At 48.1% G+C, this 20,983-nt stretch overlaps 1 protein-coding gene across 3 annotated transcripts in view; it reads right to left on the bottom strand.

The window, feature by feature from the left end:
* LOC144719844 (uncharacterized) overlaps positions 1-20,983 on the bottom strand; it is an 89,181-nt gene that overhangs the window by 4,109 nt on the left and 64,089 nt on the right. For all 3 annotated transcript variants that reach the window (XM_078596101.1, XM_078596110.1, XM_078596118.1), the window contains 6 exons: positions 12,078-12,465; positions 10,978-11,040; positions 10,346-10,692; positions 5,357-5,449; positions 2,522-2,603; positions 1,248-1,360 (listed from right to left, as the gene is read on the bottom strand). In XM_078596101.1, the coding sequence (XP_078452227.1) occupies positions 1,248-1,360; positions 2,522-2,603; positions 5,357-5,449; positions 10,346-10,692; positions 10,978-11,040; positions 12,078-12,465 (1,086 nt within the window). The remainder of the gene's footprint in view (positions 1-1,247; positions 1,361-2,521; positions 2,604-5,356; positions 5,450-10,345; positions 10,693-10,977; positions 11,041-12,077; positions 12,466-20,983) is intronic.

Genomic DNA, 20,983 nt, shown 5'->3' with positions numbered 1-20,983 from the left:
ACTGAAGCAATCGTCAAAGATTTTACAAAGAAGGCACTGCTATATTGAGTTTTAAGCTTCAAAATTATTTTATTTAACCAGGCGATAACTCAAGAGACAGGAATAGTTTAATTTGCCAGTAGGGGGCGATAATTGCTATTTATAATTTGCGGGTCATTTTCAAATTTGGCAAGTTTGATTTGCGCGGTAGAGAATTGCAAAATACAAATCAGAACAGGAGTCAAGCAAGGAGATACGCTCTCACCAAGATTGTTTAGAGCAATTTTTGAATATATATTTCTAAGCAATACATTGGAGAGTTTAGGCTGAAACGTAAATGGAAAAGGTTTTAGTCAACTAAGCGAAATTCAATTACGAGAGGTATTGAAGCAATTCACGAAGTACGCTGCAAGGTTGGACTTAAATATTGGCACATCTAACTTAGTGTAAAACAAGTTTTGTAAATAATACAAATTAACTGTGGTACGAATACAACTTGAGAACACAGCAGCATGTGCATACATAGGGCATCACATCAGTGAAATAGAGAACAATAGCAGTAAGAAGTGTCTTTAGAAAGTTGATGCTGGTACTGATCTGCCCATACCGGACATCTGTGAAAAAGAGCTTCATAGCTCATCGGATTCCTCCTCCAGTCTAAATATAGATTATGAATATGAGCAGAACAAGGCATCTGAAGAAGAAAGTGGTCCATCAGTGCAAATTGTCAGATCTGATAATGGATCACAAACACGGCCACTGACAGAGGCTATAGATCAAAAGCTGAAAAGTACACGAAGCAGAGTGGAGAGATGAGTGCTTGGATTTACACCTACAATTAGCAGGCTTGGCTACGTACGGTATGAAAGACGTTCAACATACGTACACACAAGAAACAGAAAAGTGATCACGTGGATCAGACAACAAACACAAGCCAGAGACATCATATTGACACTCAAGAAAAGTAAGTGGTCTTGGGCAGGACACATCACTAATTGGGTTCATGGCCATGGATGGGATTTGTGATGGAATGGCATCCAAAGGAGACAACGTGTACCACCTCCCCCACCACCCCTGAAGAGGGAACGAAGAAATCAATTCATTTGCAGGCGTAAGATGGAAGCAGCATTGGATCATGACAAATGGTGACGGCATAGGAAGGGCTTCGTCCAGCAGTGGATAGACAATAGCTGGTGACGATGATGTGAATGTGTAAAACACCTGCCAAGGCACTAGGCAGCACACTCACACATTCATGGGACATTCACCTTAACATTACCGCCTCCTGGAACATGATCTGCATTGTCCAGGGAGCCTACTTTGGATTGAGCCTTCTCGCTGAAATCCAGCTTCTTACTGACAATCTGAATGTTCCCTCCACCTGTCACACAGACATACACACAAAATCCTGTTGGTGTTGAAGGGATTATTTATTTAATTGTGTAGCTCGCATATCTCAGAGTGAATCACAGATGGCTGAGGACGTAATACGGCTTGACAACAGCACATCCCTGGCTGGCCCTCTGCAGTCACAGCAGTGTGGATAAAAAAAGGAGTCGACCTCCGGAGCGTGCATCGCCAGTGTGCTGCCGTGACAATGCTCCTTTGCAAAAAAAAAAATGGTTAAGTGAGTATGGCACCGTAGACAAAGTGACTGCCTGTGATTGGCAATATACCCCCTTTCCTCTTTAAAGGGCACTCTTAAAATAAGTGCCCCCACCACACCACGGCGTGCGTCTTTATGCGGAGGAGTGTTGAGATTAGATAAACACAAAAGCATGCGTGAGGTTGCCTCGAGTCCTGGTGGGGGAAGGGGGTAATGCAATGTACGAGAGTATCTAGAAACTCCCCTCAAACGTTTCTGAATTGAAACTCAATGAGTTTTGACATTTTCGGCTGTAGGGGCTTTAAGGGCATCGAGGTGAGATGATATTTACCAATGCAGCAATCACTATCGGAGAATATCATCCTGGCATTAGTATTCGTACTCAGGTTGATCTTACCCAAGCTATATATACCAGTATTGACAGGAGATCAATATATAAGAGAAGCAAAGCAGGGGATTTTCTGACTGTTCTATTCTCTAGCTGAGTGAATAGCTGCTCGCGACAAGACATTTATCTCGCAACTGCAATGTAATTCCTCTTCACGCGATGCCTTCTTTGTTGCGACTGGAAATCCAAAGAGTAGCATCATTGGGAAAATTAACCAACTGCACCCCTTGGCAAACAAAAAACCCAACCCAACCCAAATGATGATAATGATTTGTTTTTGAGAAAAGCACCCTCTACGTCAGGAATTCTCAGAACACCTTACATTATATTTCAAACATATGAAAGGGTATACGCAGTGACAGCTGTTCCTGTGGGCACAAGGGAGACTCAGCACCTGACCTGTGTGTAATCCCAATTGAGTCACATAAACAACAATGCATCGTTTGCGCCGACCATTTTGAGAAAAAAAAACGTAGGTGTGGAAAGTTGCGAATCAGCTTGTAGGCGGCAGCAGAGTGACACGAGGAAGCCGGTGCGGATGGACCCACCTGGTTTGTGAGTAATGTTGTCCTTAGATCCACACTTGGAAGCCACGTGACGGACATCTACCTTCTTGGAAACAATTTGCACCTGGAATTAGGCAATATGGTAAGCCTTCTCCTGATAGCAGAAAGCATTACCATGAGCAGTAGATTCACAATGCACACATCTGGACACATAGTTGGTTAAACATTTATATTGTATGTATGGTGTGAATAAAATACAATGTAATACAGTATATAAATGTTGTGAAATTTCCATTTTAAAAAAGGATAAATTGGAGTGTTCGGTGTGAGCCACACCAGACAATAAAAGATGCCAATTTGGTCAACGGTGTCAACTTCCTGTGAAATCGTGCAGCCCAGAGAAATCAGACTCGTCGGAGAGGGTGTCAAATAGCTATTTAACGATATAACCAACATCACATTATCATCCTCTCCTCCAATATAGCATCATTAGCAGTGTTAAAACAGTTTCATTTAATAAACACATCTGCCCAGTATTATGAGAGCTATGAAGAATAATTGCGTGTAATGTATTCTATTTAAAGGAGAACATGCAAGGTCACGCAAAATCAATTGACCATGTGCAAATGATGAAATTATATCAGGTTCAGTGACGTCATAACGATGCATCATCAATAAAGATTGATTCTCGCAAGTGTGATGCATGTCTGGAATCGTGCGCGTAAGAAAATATTCGGTGTGAAATGGGTTCACGTGACTCTTGCAGCCATTAGAGGCATTACTTTCACCACATTGTAAACATTATATGATTCTAGAATTGTATCATGATCCTGATTAATGACAGCTCATCATATATCTGGGAGGGGGGGGAGGGGGTGAACTGTTACACCTCTAATGTGAAGGCTAGCACGGTCATGTTAGTGTGCACGCTGAGAAAGAATGCAAAGTCTAAAGTCAATAAAAACATTAATAAATGTGATCTATATTAAAAACTGGGTGAAAAATTTTACATCATCTCTATTGGCATCAAGCCCTGCGTGGATACGTTCCTCGACTTAAATGCATAAGCGGTATAATGCCTGCACTTGTACAGCCCTTTTGTCCCTATGCTGTCAGGGTTCATGGGGGGGGGGGTTATTTGACCAAATTTCACCACGTTGGGAGGTGCGGGTTGGTGAAGTGTGGGGAGTATTGACATAGGAGCACAGTACAGTGCAACAGTGGGTTTTGCTACGCGACACGGTGGCTGTGCAGCAGCCTATAACACCTGACCCGTGCCCTGCGGTCGCCCATCCAACCACAATCCGGGCTCATCAACCCTGCTTATATTCTGAAATCTGATGAGAACTGGTGCATTCCAGGTGATAAAGTCATAGGCGAGCAGCCTGATACAATGCCCTTGATATTACAGGCGTGACGTTATGACGGCAAATCCCATTAAAACGCCCTGCAATTATGGACTGGAGGAGGGCAGCAGAGTTGGGATGTTTGCAGGGGTCAACAGCGTGGGATGAGAAGCCATCGCTAGATCAGGTGGCAGGAAGCCAATCTGCTGAAAGCACAGCGCTCTTGTGCAGAGGCGATGAGGCACCAGCGTATTGGCCTTGCTAGTGGCGATGTTCCGCTGCTGCGACCTCCACCTGCCGGGAGGCGAAGTGCCAAGAGACAGTGGTGCAGCCACCTGTGGGCCCTGTGGGTGGCCCGACACCCCCAATGCGTTTAGTTGCGGCAAAAGAGACACCCGCACAATTTTGGACAAAATCGCGGTACTTTTGAGTCCGCGTTTTGCTTCCTGGTGTATGTTGAACTTCTATTGTACCATACGTAGCCCAACTATACTAATCGAGGGTGTGGAGCGTGCTTAATCAAGATGGCACGCAGTCTGATGCTGGTGACAGAACGAGTCGGCTCAGTTCTGAGTCTCTCGCCGGTCGTCAACTATATTTAGTATAACTGTGGTACAGTGGGCAAACTTCACGACTCCCATCTGCAACTTGCTGACCTCGTGCCCATACTGGATATCTGTGATAAAGAGCTTCATAGCTCATCGGATTCTTCCTCCAGTCTAAATAACGATTCTGAATCTCACCAATAACCACCGGGGTGCATTCACTATTGGGATAACCCCCCAAATGTCACGATGTGGATGTGACCCTGACGACAGGATGAGGGTTACGTTGTGAAAATCTGGGAACCTTGGCTGACTGAAACCTGCACATGTTCTTGCGGTGCTACGAGGGTCCGCTCGGCAATCCTCATGACAGCAGCACAGGGCAGCATGGAGGCAATGCCAAGGCCTCGACACCTCGCACCAATGATCTTTGCACATCCATTGCAAGCAATTTCATTTTCGGATAAAATGCAGGTGCTTTGCAGCATTAAATATTTTGGATCCTGTTTCTGAAAGCTAGCAAGTGGGTCCAGCCCACTTGCTGAGCGCCATGGTGGCAGGATGTTACCTACCTCGCCTGGTATACAGGAGATTGTGGGTTCTATCCCGACCCTGACACGTGTATATGACACGTGTATATTCGGAGTTTGCACGTTTTCCCCGTGGTGGCGTTGGCTTTTTATCCAGGTCCTCTGGTTTGTCCCTCCACATTTAGTAACACGCAGAATATATGGCTGATATACATCTCCACGTGATAAGCCACTTCATTAGGCTATCATTTGTGGCCAGGTCGCTTCTCATAAAGAGCTATATAGCTCAGTGAGCCTTACCTGGTTTAATAAAAAATAGTTTAGTTTTGCTTAGCAAGTCTGCCGGGCCGAGTCTGGTTGGTCAGATTATAGATCAGCCCAGCCTATTACCCAGAGGCAGCGTGTGTGCGTGAAAGTGTCACGTGGCATCCACTCCACGGTGGCAGCACAACTCACATTGCCTCCACCAGGGATGTGCTTGACATTAGCCATGGAGCCGCACTTGGACGTCACGTGGCTGAAGTCCAGTTTTTTGGTCACGATTTGGATCTGTGTGGAGCCACAGCACAATTCAGTATACAGTCTTTGTTCAGGCCCACATCCATTAGCAGTGACTTATCACAAGTGTCACGTCTAATAACAGAACAGCATTGGTACACGTGCAGCCCTCTAGTAAATCCACTGTTGGATGAAGACCTCCTTATGCCCTATGGGTCATGGAGGTTATTTGACCACACCTCCCCACGCCTGCCGGATGGTGCCGTGCATCAATGATTGACCACAGACTTGACTCTCGCACCAGGGGTTGACTCCCACGTGGCCCTGTGGGCAAATTTTCTTGCAATTATCCCCACCCAGCAATATAAATGGGATTCCACCGCTGTCAGCTGATCGGCAGGTTGCGCGCCATGAGGTAAAGTGTGCAATGAAACACGATGACCGAATGCCAAATTAGCCAAAATGCTGAACGAGTTGTTATTAACTTTTTTGTTAATATATGTATTTTTAAAAATCATGAGCGGAGTCTCGACTGACTTTCATTATTTATTAACTAAGGGAATGAGTATTTTTTTTTACAAAATTCCAGCGATAATTTTTGTAAACGCAAAAATTGACTTCACAAAAAAAATAAGTTACAATATTAGTTATGTTCTAATAGCCAGCACGATGAAGCCTCTAATCACATGCTGATGTTTAAAATATTTGAGGGTTAAAAGTGACACATTGATGCAAAGTAATGATTCATGAATTCCTCTACTGTCTACATATCTGCATAATTAACTGTGTTGTAATGTTTTCAATGTTGTTAAATATTAACAATATGAATATGAAAAACATGCTGTATCCATATCCAGAATGGTTTTGCCACAATCACACAGATCTCTTCTCGTAACACACACACACACATACAAGACGTTTTAGAATTGGTTTCCAGCTGAAATAATGTTGCAGCATAATATTCGTTGGTATTCCGCATTAACCTCGTCATTTTCTTCAACATTAAATCGCGTGTGGTGTTGTGCAATGGATCACGTCGGCACACACAACAGCCCCACTTTCAAACCAAACAACCTTCTTCTGCAATTCCCCCTTTTCTGAGGAAAACGACAGCAGATATTTACGTTGTGACTATCATAATTGGTTTTTTACCCTTCTATCTGGCAACAAAAGGGTAAAAAACCAATTATCATATTTTTACTGGCAAATGAGGTTCCCATAGTGTTGTGACTATCGTTATAACACTGGTCAACACACTTTTTCTGGCATAAGGTATTCCAACGGTTTTAAGGTAATTTTGGGGGTGCTGATTCCAAATCTGGCATCAGTTTTTGTCTATCACATCAGGTTTTTGAGATATCAAATATTGCATTTTCAATAAAAACTGCAGAAGAAAAATATTGAATAAATGTGGATATCTACATAAAATGATATTATAAACACACTGTCCTAAAAATACAGCACCATATATTAACACTAAAGCAGTCACTGACTCGCAATAGCTTGCAATCATAAGTGACAGAGTTAATTTCGGGTAAAATCAATGAAAATGGGGTATGCCGATAGCATAAAAATGAGATGTGATAGAGCCAAAACAGCTGCAAAAGTCCAGGCCAGAAAAAAACGTTTTTTTTGTTGACCAGTGTAATTAAGACGCAGGGGAGAAGGCGCCCGTGCGTTGTCGTGCGTTGGGCAGGCGGTCATCGTGAGTGCAAGCCGAGCGGCGGTAACAAGCTGCAACACACAACTGCAGTCGGCGACTCAGCAGGGTGACCCACATGGGTTTGACAGCACAGCTGACGCCCCTGCAGCCTCGCTATCTGGGTCAACGCCACTTTACGCGCACAGAACCATGCCACGACCTCCTCTGCAATGATGACGTGCACGGCGGGGGGGGGGGGGAGAGCTTCCCCTGTCCCCTGAAGCTTCCAATTCGTGCATCGGCATTACATTTGAAACAGAGAATCAGAATCTGAATGGGAATCCGATGAGCTATGAAGCTTTTTGTTACGCAGATGTCCAGTAGGTAACAACTGTGCGAGCCCCTGTGAGCCAAACGAATCTGTGATGTAAAGTATTAGATCAAGAACGGATTAGTCAAGCCTTCGAAAAGATTCACAAGGTCTGATGTAACATTTTCCACGACCATATGAGGAGATGGTATTCTGTTGATGCAGAAACATCAAATTGTTCACGCCCACACAACGAAAGATTAACGATGACGGGGAAGGTCACGTTGAGAGGAATGACAAAACAAGTTTGGGGGGAATGTTTTAAATGTCTAAGTAGGGTGGGCAATGACAGCTTGAAGGTGTTCAGCAAACATTTATATCTTAAAAAAAAGTATCATGGCTCTGTTCCACACCCGAAACAATTAAACGGACGACTCAATTGCAGAATGAATGCAGATATATTTAAATGACAGAACATCTGTGATGCCCCGCTTTCTTACAAACCTTTCGGCGCACATTATATTTACTCGGCTACAATGATTTAGCTGTCAGTGTGTTGCACAAGAAGACACACACCCGTACAATTGCACCTTCGTTCATTTTATGCACGTGTCTGCATGGCGACGATTCAACCGTGTTCGCATTAGGCGAGTAACGATGTGTCAAATCACCAAATGAAACTCACTCTTACCCACACAAAATATTAAATCGCATTGCGAGTGTGACAATTAATCAGCTGCGACGTATGCCAATTGACAGCTGAAGTTACATTTAGACTACTCACGGGGTGAACACAACTGTTGAGACGAGATGGAAAGTCAAAACTAGATTCACGGCCTGGGATCATGGCGTTTTTATCGAATCGCTGGTGGGGAAAATGGAGGGTGGTGAGTGAATCATTGCATGTCTGGTCCACGCCAAACGAGGAAACCAGCAGGAGCTACTGGAGGATAGCTGCCACAAGCGGCATCCTCTGACGTGCAAGACATCTGCTGAACCCCCTTTCCCTTCTTTCCTTCCCCGCATCATCCCCTCGCCATGCACACAGCAGGCGAAGTGAGCTGAAGGGCGGACGAGCAGAGCAAGTGCGACAGAGTCACTCGTGCTAGCGGTGGGCGCTGATCCACTCTGATGTGTGAACTAAGGCGTGCGCGCGTGTGTGGAAATATGTCTGCTCAAATGAATGCCCCTCTTGTGCGCGTGTGTACAAAACAATCGCATGGCTTTGTATGGAAATCTCTGTCAGACAGCCACAAGGCATATGAACTTGAGATAGAGGCAGTGCAATCGCGAGCACAAAGCATCTCTGCGGCGGGCGATGATTTTCCAAGTCTTGCTCTGCTACTGTCGAGCAAAAATATTCGACAACGTGAAGCCAAGTCTTCTGTGGACGGGTTCCAAAGGGGGACTGCTTTTGACAAGAGGGCATGAGGCCAAACTCGCCCATCAAAATAAATTGACTATATATCTCAAATTGGACCATTACTGTAATATCCCATAACCGCACACCGTAAACGTCGTCATTGCACTGCACACACACACACGTGTGTGAGCCTTATCCTGCACCGGTGTTTATACGCATTCCATTCGTGCCGAGGTACGCCTTGCGAAATAACATCTCGTTCTAAATAGCATCTCGTTTTGAGATGGAACTATATATATATGAGAATGTGTATTTATACTGGAGGAATCCGATGAGCAATACAGCTCTTTTTCACAGATGCCCAGGAAAGAAAGAGTACGAGAGCATATAGGTTTTCTTGAGAATCGGCAGGCAGTCACAGGCGGAGGGGAGAAAGAAGGACTGGAGCCTGGTATTGAACAGTGGTAGGGAGTTGGTCTGCACAGATGGCAGGGGGGGGGGCGGCGAGATCCAAAATATGGGGGCAGAAAAAGAGAACGAGCCACTTCCCACTGAGCCAGGATTGAGTAAAATACAATTCACAATACAATTCACAAATACAATTCACAATACGACTTGAATCTACACGGGGTGTAAATGCAGCTGCAGCTTAAGATGCGGTCTTACCAGAAATCCCTTAGAACATCATTCGAGAAATGAGTTAAGCAGGGGGTGTTTGCTACTTCAATTTTCTTCCCAGGGTCGCAATTCTATCAATTGTTTGGGGAAAGCCTGATGTATTTTCTCAGTACGTACAGACTTTACATACGTAATGGATAACTTTATATATTTTAATGTTGAAACACAGCTCGTATTCAGAACCCGCATAACCGAAAACTGTAGTGTCGAATGTCAGTTGAAATACATTGAACACCTACCTCTTGCTGACAGAATAGTTTCCACCTGAAATAAGTTCCGCGACGCGATTGTTAATTTAATTGAGTTTGCAAAGTCCCATTACATGTATTACTGCTGTTGCTGTGATCTTATTTGCTATCAAAAATTTTATTTGAGTGTATTCTTATACATAATAATGAATATCATTATTCTATCCGCATTGAATAGAGTATCTGATCACTTTCAGCTATCATTATTAACATCTGACCTGCCCTCCTACTGGATTTTATAGCTCATCGGATTCCTCCAGCACTGTCCTTGAAGTTGATTGGTCCACACCCGAGACAGCTTTCCTTAGAGCCTAGTCTCACATGGGTTGGACCAGATGACGCCAAAAGGCGCACAACTCAAAGACAATGCACCATAAGAGTATGAGAGCTCGGGGTAAGCATTTACACCATTGGAACCTCATTTGCCAGTAAAAAATATGATAATTGGTGTTTTACCCTTCTATCTGGCAACAAAACTGACACATTTTTTATTCCTTTTTTATTCCGTAACCTCCTGTTTTATCGCCAGAAAGGGTCAAGCCTATTCTTAATTTTTCATAATTTTCATAGCGGCAAAAAGGTCCCTATGGATATTCAGCCACAATAACACTTTCTGAAAGACATTCATCTCACTGTTACAAAATCCTTGCTCGCCCATACCGCACGCCTTTTGTCTCCCCCCCCCCACCCGTGCCCAGTGCCATACCTTGCCACCGGCTGGCTGGTGCTTGATGTTGTCGGTGGAGCCGATCTTGGATCGCACCGCCTTCAGGTTGGGGTTTGGCGCCGTGCCCATGGGCGATTTGGGCGTCATCAGGGTGCGAGAGGCCTTCTTCTCGCCGGGGGTGGTTGGCACTGAGCGCGAGGCCCCGCCCGGCGTGGCCCCTGCACCGCGCCCGCCGCTGGCCGACGTGGCTGAGCTCCGGGAGGCCCCGGGCGCGCCGGGCGCTCGGGGGGCCATCGAGGTGCGCGCCGAGCCGGGTGGACGGCCCACGGCGCCGGCCGCAGCCGGAGTGGTGACGGGTGTGGTGCCGCTGCCCTTCTTGCCGGTACCTGCCAAGACCGACCGCCGGAGAACGCGGAGCACAAAACATTGCCGCCATCGCCCGATTTCGACAAAATGCTCCACTCGGTTGGGTGCGCAGCAAAGCGGGGCGCTCTGCTAAATGCCGCGACGTGAAAATTAGGACTTTGCGTGACATCCAACTTGGAACAGTTCTAACACCGTGCCCTTACCGGACATCTGTGATAAAAAAAGAGCTTTGGAGCACATCGGATTCCTCCAGTATGAATATAGCTTCAGATGTATTCTGACTGTGCGTGGGATGGGGGTCGCACCTGTAGACACCGGAGACTTCTGCTGGGTCATCCTGGGCTTGGCGCAGCGGTCCGTGAGCAGAGCTGTGCGCAAGGCGGTGGGTGTGAGGGCGAACGCAAGAGAGTCCGTGAACCTCGTAGCAAGGGATTTTTTGAGCACCAGCTGAAAGCAACCTAGCAACATTCCCCTGAGTGACATCACTGTAGAGCCGTAGCTGCTCCCATTTGTCATAAATTATAGGCTGCGGCTTGTTGCTGCTGCTAAAATTATGCACAAGGCAGTCATTTATTTCGAGTGATACAATTAAACAGGATAACGATACAATTTAAGAAATGTAAAATTTTGCTTCGAGAATTGCACTGTCATTTGCAAACCATCGTAGCATTGAAGCTTGTAGTCAATACAAATAATGCACTTCAAATGCATGAAATTCCAATTTAAATCGTGGGAACTAATTTTTTTTTTACAAAGCAGCGTTTTACACATCACTCCAGTTTCACCATCAATGACACCCAATAACTATCCATTAAAATGTGAAAAACATACATCTTCATAATATTTGTTACAACTGTGATTAAGGAGCCACTCGACACATTTATTTAGAGCACCATTCCGAATGCACCCATTTAACACAATCATAAAAGTATTTTTGTATCACTCTGAATACCGCTTTTCACTTAAACGCACACCCTGTAGCGATGTAACAATGTCGACACTGTAACCACAATGCGACCCATTTCAGCCATCGTTTCTACCTCAAGAATGGCAGCGTGTTCAGTCACTATCTTAAGAGTATACGAGATTACCTAACTACACGATAAAAAATGTAATATAATTGTATTACAAATCAAGAATGTGCTTAAATGTGCAATGCAATAAGGCAGGATAAATCTATTAAAATTGCTCAAAAATTTTCAACAAAATACATTTGGTTCTACATTGTCGACTTATTTTGTGCGCTCGGGATTAGTTAAGCATGCACAAGCCGTAACGCTATGAAATAAACCTACACTGTTTGCTCATGTCGCTTGAACCGCAAGCACACACATCGACGTCGGATGAACAATAATTGTTCGCACACGGCACACGAGCGAGCACAATTGCGCGAGCGAGCACTCACAGGTCGGCCGCGTCGGGCTGGCGGCAGCAGGGATGAGCGCCTTCGCGGTCACAGAGACAGCGGCAGCAACGGGACCGGCTGCGGTAGCGGCTGCCGGTCTGGGGGACTTCTCCGTGGCGGCCGGGATGCTCGGTTTGGCTCTCAAGGTGCCCGTCAGCTTCGCCACGTCCTGCTTCACCGCCAGGGTGGACCTCGCCGAGGCTGGCGCGGAGGATCTGAGCGCCGAACCACTCGTCGCGGGCGCCGGATGCTTCTCGGAGGCGGGGGCGGAGGGTCTGGCCGGCTTGCTTGCTGTCTTCGTCGAAGAGAGGGCTGGTGTCATCCCCAGCCGGGTTTTCTGTTCGCCCGCATGCTTGGCTGACACCGCCGCCCTGGCTTCGGCGGCGCTCTAAATCGGGGCGGTGTTTTTGGGGACAATGCAATCAGGCACCGGCTTTTTCGTGGAATCAAGTGCTTGCACGTCAACTTAATTCCGTCTCACACGCGCAGGCAAAGGAGGTATGACTTTTAGTCGTGCAACGAGGAGTGGCGCTGCCAACCCCAGCCCACGGGCAGAATTCTAAAAAAAAATGAGTAGCGTGCAATACGAAACACCTGGGGGCAAATTTCTGCCCGAAAAATTGCAAGAGGGAGTATATTTATAGCCCTACTGTATTAAATGTTTTTTTATGACAATAATGTACGTGTAAAGCTGTAATGGGAAAAACACACAACCATGCAAAGAAAGCATAGCCAGGTTTTGATGTTATTCTCGCTCGTTGTAACATGTTGTGACTTAAATAATGAGAACAAAGGCAAAGTTAATAATGAATAAGGACCATTTTTCTCCTCCACATCTATTTAGCCACGGTCAATTACTTTACACACAACGGCAGGGCCCAACGGCTATAATGTAGGGTTAGATAGTGACCTCAAATTTAACCTCGATTCAAAACCACCCAATTTCATCTGAGGTCCTACTCCATTAAAGCAGCATAGAGGATGTAATTTATCTTAAATTGCCTACACCGTTTTAGCAATTTCATCCGTTGAGGATTCTACACATTTGCTTCATTTATATCTAAATAAACGACCATTGTACTCATATTCTTGGTTCTTTCGGTAGATAGAAAACAAAAATTAAAAGCAAAAAACCCACGATGTTTCGATCGCAACACAAGCGGTCGTCTTGATTTTTGTTTTCTATCTACGTGACTTTACCAAAAGAACCAAGAATATGAATTCCTGCAGTCAGGAAAGTTTTAAGTCTAGACCATTGCACTCGTTCTGTTGAAAACAAGACATATTGCAGGTGTAGTGACATCATGGATGTCACTGTATGGTGCCGGCCCAGAAGGGCCGTTCCGTTCGATGTTCCTACATCGTGGACAGCACCGTGTGGGTGGTTGTGTGTAAAACCAGCCCTAGCGGGGCTTGGTGAGCACTGGGATAGTGCGGGCACCACGCACGGCGTGTGGTGGGGGCTCCCCCGAGGGGGAGGTGGTGAGCGTCAGCCCAGGGGCAGGGTTGCCCCGGGCCATGGCACTCTGGTTGACCCCGTAGACACGTGATCCGGAGTGTCCACACAGGGGGCACCAGGTGGGGGGCGGGGGGCTAGTGGGTGATCACGTGTCCGAGGAGAGCTCTTGAGAAGGATCGAGAGGGAATGAGAATGTTCGAGAAGGCGGGCGAAGCCGAGGGCTGAGCGGCCCCGACCGTAGGGGGATATAAGGCGGGTCCCTAAGAGGGACCGGGGTCGCTGCATTCTACAAGCTGGAAGCTCAACATCGACAAGCGGGAAGATCTACGTCTCAAGCTGAAGCTCTTCGTCTTACGAGGCAACCACGTGGTCAGAGACCCGAGTGAGGGTCCGACCCTTCGTAGCAGTAACCCCTCTTTGTAGTGTAGTTAGCTGGGTGAGGTCACCACCCTAGGCTGTATCGGGTAAAGGGGCCGTTACCCCTTTGTGTTACGGTGTTACAATAAATGTGTTGCCTCTAAAAGGAGCAACGGCTGTGACTCAGTTGGACTCACTACGCAGGGATACAGATGGCAAAGGCATACGCATGCAGCTAGAAACACGTTTTGTGCTCAAGACGATATGAAAAGGTAGAATATGTACTTTACAGTATGTATGTGTGTATGTTGAACTTCTTTCGCACCGTACGTAGCCGACCATGCTAATCGGAGGTGCGCGGGAAGGACAGCAAACTAGTTAACTTAAATACAGTGCAACACACATATATATAATAATTTATTTGATTGTTTGATGCTCTAAAGTTTAAATGGGGATTCATTGGGAATCTTCTAAAATTAGCTTGCCACATGGCTCACTGGCTTATACACAAGGTATTAGAACGCATTTGCTTCGGCAGTATTAAATTTTAATAAAGGGGTGGAGAAGTGGAGCGGAGCAGTGGTTAGCACCATGCTCGATGGACTCGGCAAACCTGCGTTTGATATCCGGTTAAGGCTTACAAGAGTGGTGAGTGATATCCGAACTGGTTCTGGGCACTGACTCCCCTTCGCCAATCTGCACTGACCAGCATGAAACAACTACCATAACTAACATCTGTGAAAAAGGAGCTTTATAGCTAATCGGATTCCTCCAGTATAAATACATATTCTGATTCTGAACCAGGAGTGGCTTTCCAAAAGGGTTGCACATTGAATTACTTTTTATATTTTTAAATAACAATAAAAAAAACTGTCCAGAGTTGTTCAATGCACAAAAAATAAAACTTCCTGTCTGTAAATAGTTAAGACAAATTAATGATTTATAGATTGCTCAAAGGACCGATTCAAATAGTTTAGAGCAAGCGTTCAACGCCCACCTATAAACATTCCAGGGCAAAGGTAAAGCGCTTCCATTTGGAACTCTTGCAGAGCAGTGCATTACCATGTCTGTTAAAAAGCAGTCCGTGGAAGTAGGTATCAGAGAAACACTTCCAAGATCCCTTTCCATAAAAAAAAAATCCACACACAAGGAGGCCCACTTTCCTACAAATCCTACTCGAGAGAAATACTTATCGCATGGCAGTCAAAAGCGTTCAATATTTGGACCTGAAATTTGCCAGATGAAATAACATTACAATTACACGTAAACTTGAAAACCAAATGGCACGTGATAGGGCTTTTGCTCAGTGACTGCTGACCATGTTGAGGCTCTAGTAACGTAACAACTACACCTGAGAAGTCGGTTTAATCATGCGTGGCGGAAACCCAGAATTGAATGCAGAATCTCAGTGGTTCTGGCTCAGTGTTCTTGCATCTCTTCCCCCCACCACCCCCACCGAAGATGAGGATCCTTTGGGGGTGATCTAAAAAAATAACCTTTGAAAATTAAGTGGTTCAATGGTTAAATCCTAAAGATTGCAATTAAACGTGGACATCACTTGGCAGATATGCCATGGGGGGGGGGGGGGGGTCCTATTTTTTTACACGTATTAAATTTTCCATGATTACTGTACCTGGAATCAGGTCTGTGGGTCCCTACGTACATGTAGACACGTAAATGAGTCAAACATTATAAAGTTGCAACTATATATCTATGCACACATCTGTCATCACCAATAGCTTCACATAGACCTCGGCATAGTCCTTAATAGACACGTCAAATCGGTCGTCAAAGCCATTTTAGCAGACAATAATAACAAGTGTTGTTGTTAATTCCATGCTTCCACCTCACAGTGTCGACTTACAACCCTGCTGCTTTTATAATTACAGTGGTCAATAATCATAGCTGTGTATTCACAGTGAGCGCTGATATCCAAAGCCCTACCCATCCTGAAAAATTGATCGTTCCTTCAGGGAGCTTTTGAGGTTGCAGAAAATCGACCTGCTATTATATATGTGGTGGTGGTGTTGACGTGCGCCGACTGTGACAGTGATGGATCACGGGGCGGCGCGGGGTGCGGGGTTGGGCACGCGTTGTGGGCGTGGTGTGGACGCGCGCGCCGGGAGTGACAGATGACGGGGCGGCGCGGCGTGGGTGGTGAGGCACGCTGAGATGTGGGAAAACAGGATCGTAGCCAGCGCCCAGTGATTGGTCGAATAGGATGGGTGCTCGCAGCGACGTCCGCAGGTGGGGTATAAAGGGGGACGCGCGAGAGCACTCGGGGAGAGTGATCCAGTTGAAGATCGAAGACGGAGTTGAAGACCTAGTGCCCCGAGACCCCTAGTCCCGCCGTCCTTGTAGGGACCGGGGCCCTGTGTGGCTCGGAGGCGAGACTGTGGGACCCGGGGTCCGACGCCCACGTGGGTCGGGCTGGGGACCCACAGTCAAGACGGACACCCCGGGCAGGGAGTGTCCAGAGTAGCTCAGTGGGCGTTAGTCGCCGAGTAGCTAAGTGGGTGTTGGTCACCCGAGTAGCTCAGTGGGCGTTAGTCGCCAGGGTAGCTAAGTGGGTGTTGGTCACCCGAGTAGCTCAGTGGGCGTTAGTCGCCAGGGTAGCTAAGTGGGTGTTGGTCACCCGAGTAGCTCAGTGGGCGTTAGTCGCCAGGGTAGCTAAGTGGGTGTTGGTCACCCGAGTAGCTCAGTGGGCGTTAGTCGCCGAGTAGCTAAGTGGGTGTTGGTCACCCGAGTAGCTCAGTGGGCGTTAGTCGCCAGGGTAGCTAAGTGGGTGTTGGTCACCCGAGTAGCTCAGTGGGCGTTAGTCGCCAGGGTAGCTAAGTGGGTGGTTGTCACCCGAGATACTAAGTGGGTGTTAGTCACCTGTGAACGAGTTTGGTGAAATAAAGAGTGTGCTACCCGTGAAGTCGTCTCCCGCCGAGTTACTACATTACAACTGGCGTCAGAAGTAAACCTGTCTTCAAGAAGAATGGACACGAGGAAGACTACCCGTACCCACGAGCGAGGTCGGGAAGACGACGGCGTACCGGGGACACCAACCTCGGGAGGAGAGGACGAGGAGTTGCCGCCGATGCAGCACTTCGCGGTGATGGCCGACGCTCCGCTCGCCTCCGACACCAGCCTCCAAGACGCACACTCCCGGTTGGCGGAGTTGCTACTCGCCGCCGCCGCTGTCTTGGCGGACATCTCCGTTCCGGCGAGCGAAAAAACGGCTGCGGGGTTGGTGGAGAAAGCGAGGTTGGAGGGATCCCGCCAAAAGGCGTTTCGCGCCAAAAGTCTTGAAGTTGCCGCCGTTTTTGAGGGGCCGCCATCGATTGGCGGGAAGCACGGACACCACGTGGCCGGAGACCTCCGCTCAGCGCAGCCCACGTCATCAGCGCGCGCCGGAGCTCTCCATTTTGCGCCTGACGACCAAGCCGACATTTTACACAACTACAGCGGAGCGCGGGAAAATCTCTCCGACGTCGACGACGATCGGGTCCTCCAGCAAAGATTGCCCGCGCTGTCGGCGTTCAAGGCGGATGGGGGCGACTGGGGAGCCTTCCAACGAAGGTTCCTCGCTCATCAGGAAATGTCGGGGTGGTCCGACACCACTGCCCTGCGTGCGTTGCCAGCGATGCTCGACGACGACGCGCTTGCAGCCTTCACATCTGCTGCAAGGTCGTCCCGCTCTACGCTCCAGGCCGCACTACACCTGATGGCGAAGGTGTTCGGGCCGCCCTCCACCTGTCGCCACCAGTTCTACGATCGGCGAAAGGTGGCTGGAGAAACGACGCTCGCCTATCGCACGGCGCTGCTCGCCTTGGCGGACGCAGCTTTTCCCCGCATGGACAAGGAGGGGAAGGACGCCATGGTGACGGAGCAGCTGCTGGCGTTGGCCCACGAGTTGGGGGTCCCCATCAATGTGGCGGACGAAATGGATATCTGCTCCCTGGCGATCGCCACGAGCATTCACGCGTACGAGGTCCTCAAGCGCAAGCCGGCGGTCGTCTGCAAATTGGCGGGGAACGCGGCACTGGCCGCCACGATCGCCGAACCTCAGCCAGCTGCGGATCAGGAGCAGGCCTTCGCTGCATCGCGTCCGGGGGAGTGGAGAACGGGAGGTCGTTCGCCCACACGTTCATCCCGCAAGCTGGAGCAACCGAAACCTACGACGTCCCTCGTCGTCTGCTACAACTGCGGCCTTCGGGGTCACGTCGCAGCCGGGTGCCGGGCCCCGCGTCAGCGCGCCACAGGACCACGTCGGGACGACGACCAGGCCCACAAGTCATCCCAACAAAACCCGGTGCCTCGGGCTTGACGGCTGCTGACCGTCGGGAACCGGAACCCCGCGGCACGCACGGGTCCTCGATGCCTGGCCAATGTCTTCCTGAACTGCCGGCACCACCGGACGGTCAACCGCGTCTGGTGCCGTACGACGGACCGGCAAGGCGGACTCGGGCTAGGGCACAACAATTTTCATGAAGACATTTTTTTTTTTCGACACCGAGCTCGCCCGGTGTTCCCCTCTGCTGGGGTAATGTCCCGTTCTAGGGACGCTCGGAAAGAATGGGACGCTGCACGAGTCGAGAAGAAAAAAAAATATACATTTATTTTTCTTTCTGCATACACATTGGTATTGTCACTCGCCGGATTGTATATATTGTTCTGTTGTCGTGGTGGCATTGGTTGATGGTTGCGGATGGTAGTGTTCGCGTTGTGTTGTGTTGTTACGTTAGTTGTTGTTCTTGTTGTTGTTGTTGTGTTACGGGGCACACAGGGGGGTTTGTATATTTTTATAGCAGCCGGGTCGGCTGCGAGCTATGTGGTAGGGGGTGATGTAGTGGTGGTGTTGACGTGCGCCGACTGTGACAGTGATGGATCACGGGGCGGCGCGGGGTGCGGGGTTGGGCACGCGTTGTGGGCGTGGTGTGGACGCGCGCGCCGGGAGTGACAGATGACGGGGCGGCGCGGCGTGGGTGGTGAGGCACGCTGAGATGTGGGAAAACAGGATCGTAGCCAGCGCCCAGTGATTGGTCGAATAGGATGGGTGCTCGCAGCGACGTCCGCAGGTGGGGTATAAAGGGGGACGCGCGAGAGCACTCGGGGAGAGTGATCCAGTTGAAGATCGAAGACGGAGTTGAAGACCTAGTGCCCCGAGACCCCTAGTCCCGCCGTCCTTGTAGGGACCGGGGCCCTGTGTGGCTCGGAGGCGAGACTGTGGGACCCGGGGTCCGACGCCCACGTGGGTCGGGCTGGGGACCCACAGTCAAGACGGACACCCCGGGCAGGGAGTGTCCAGAGTAGCTCAGTGGGCGTTAGTCGCCGAGTAGCTAAGTGGGTGTTGGTCACCCGAGTAGCTCAGTGGGCGTTAGTCGCCAGGGTAGCTAAGGGGGTGTTGGTCACCCGAGTAGCTCAGTGGGCGTTAGTCGCCAGGGTAGCTAAGTGGGTGTTGGTCACCCGAGTAGCTCAGTGGGCGTTAGTCGCCGAGTAGCTAAGTGGGTGTTGGTCACCCGAGTAGCTCAGTGGGCGTTAGTCGCCAGGGTAGCTAAGTGGGTGTTGGTCACCCGAGTAGCTCAGTGGGCGTTAGTCGCCAGGGTAGCTAAGTGGGTGGTTGTCACCCGAGATACTAAGTGGGTGTTAGTCACCTGTGAACGAGTTTGGTGAAATAAAGAGTGTGCTACCCGTGAAGTCGTCTCCCGCCGAGTTACTACATTACATATATATTCTCCTAATATTAAATATTAAAGGTTATTCTTAGACCTCCCTGTCAACGTGAAGACACAGTATTTTCTTTGTAATGTGTAGCTGTGCAGTGCTGTCTATGCCACAGTTTAGAGCTCACCTTCAGCTATGGTTGGTTATCTGTTGTTGGAATGAGGGAAATATGATTTTCATCGCTTGTTGGCATCAGCACTCTGACCAAATATTGCCGCGCTATTCGATCTTTTTATTGGCATCAGATGGTCAGTACGGTCGGTGCTATTTCACATTCCTACAACCTTTGGCTAGAAATGAGGCCTATGGTGCTTTACGAGGTCAGCTGTGGATTTTGCAGTGCCGATAATTATTTATAAGGCCAATCCTTGAGTGGCAATCCTTGACACAGCAATTGCAAGTGAATGCAGTGGCAGCTCCAGAGGTGTCAGTTTTGGTGTCAGATAAAAGGGTAAAATCCTATTACTAGCTCCAGAGGTGTTTGTAGTTCCCTCTTGGTCTGCCACGTAGTGTGTCTTTTCTCCTCGCCTCTCCTGAGGCCTGTTTTCACAGTCTGCTGCCAGATGAGTCGATCGCTGGCAGTTTGCTCCCAGTCCCCTGAATTGATCTCGCAGCTCTTCATGTTCCGTTTGAATATATATAAACCAAATAACTACAGTACATTATTTACATTACCCAATCGCTACGATTTCTGACTTCACTTCAAATTCCTGACTTGCTACACTTTAACCGTTCAGTGTGCAAGATCAGTGAAAACCATCTCTGAGCAAAGCGCCGAGGAATTTCTTTCATGTCTGCATAACATTTGTTAAGGGTTGCGAAAGCACACTTCTTTGACATTAACCAAGTGGTTTGAAATAAAGCAAATTGCTTTCCGCAACCATTCGATTCGCTGGAGTCATTTTAGCCACCGACTACTCAGCAACAGCGCCGCACACGTCAAAGACATTTCAACACACAAAGAACGATTTGCTTAGCAGTTGATCGTATGGCTCGAGAAAAACAGACATTGTTGTAAATACAACCAAAATGGCTCGTGTGTTGATAGGACAACATAAGGGCTTAGACAAAGGGAACGTGTTTGTAATATGCAAGGAACTCCGCAGTTATTCCCTGATACAGATGCAGCACCCTTAACAGAGTGTACAGTGTGGTAGTTAAAGGAGGACATCAGTTATTACGCAGGTGTTCCCTTCTATCTGCTTATCCTAGCATCAATGATCCTGGAGCAAAACTACATATCATACAGGATGCTCTGGAAAAAAAGCTTGGGACATTTGAAAACTTTACAACAACAAAAATAAACAAACTCAGCAGTTATTCCACCACAGGACAAAACACCAGCGGCTGTATTGGTGCCAACAACACGGCTCCACTA

Source organism: Lampetra planeri, chromosome 1, assembly GCF_965212315.1.
Source record: "Lampetra planeri chromosome 1, kcLamPlan1.2.h2, whole genome shotgun sequence".
In the NCBI taxonomy this organism is placed as follows: domain Eukaryota; kingdom Metazoa; phylum Chordata; class Hyperoartia; order Petromyzontiformes; family Petromyzontidae; genus Lampetra; species Lampetra planeri.
This window is presented reverse-complemented; position numbering and strand designations above follow the sequence as displayed.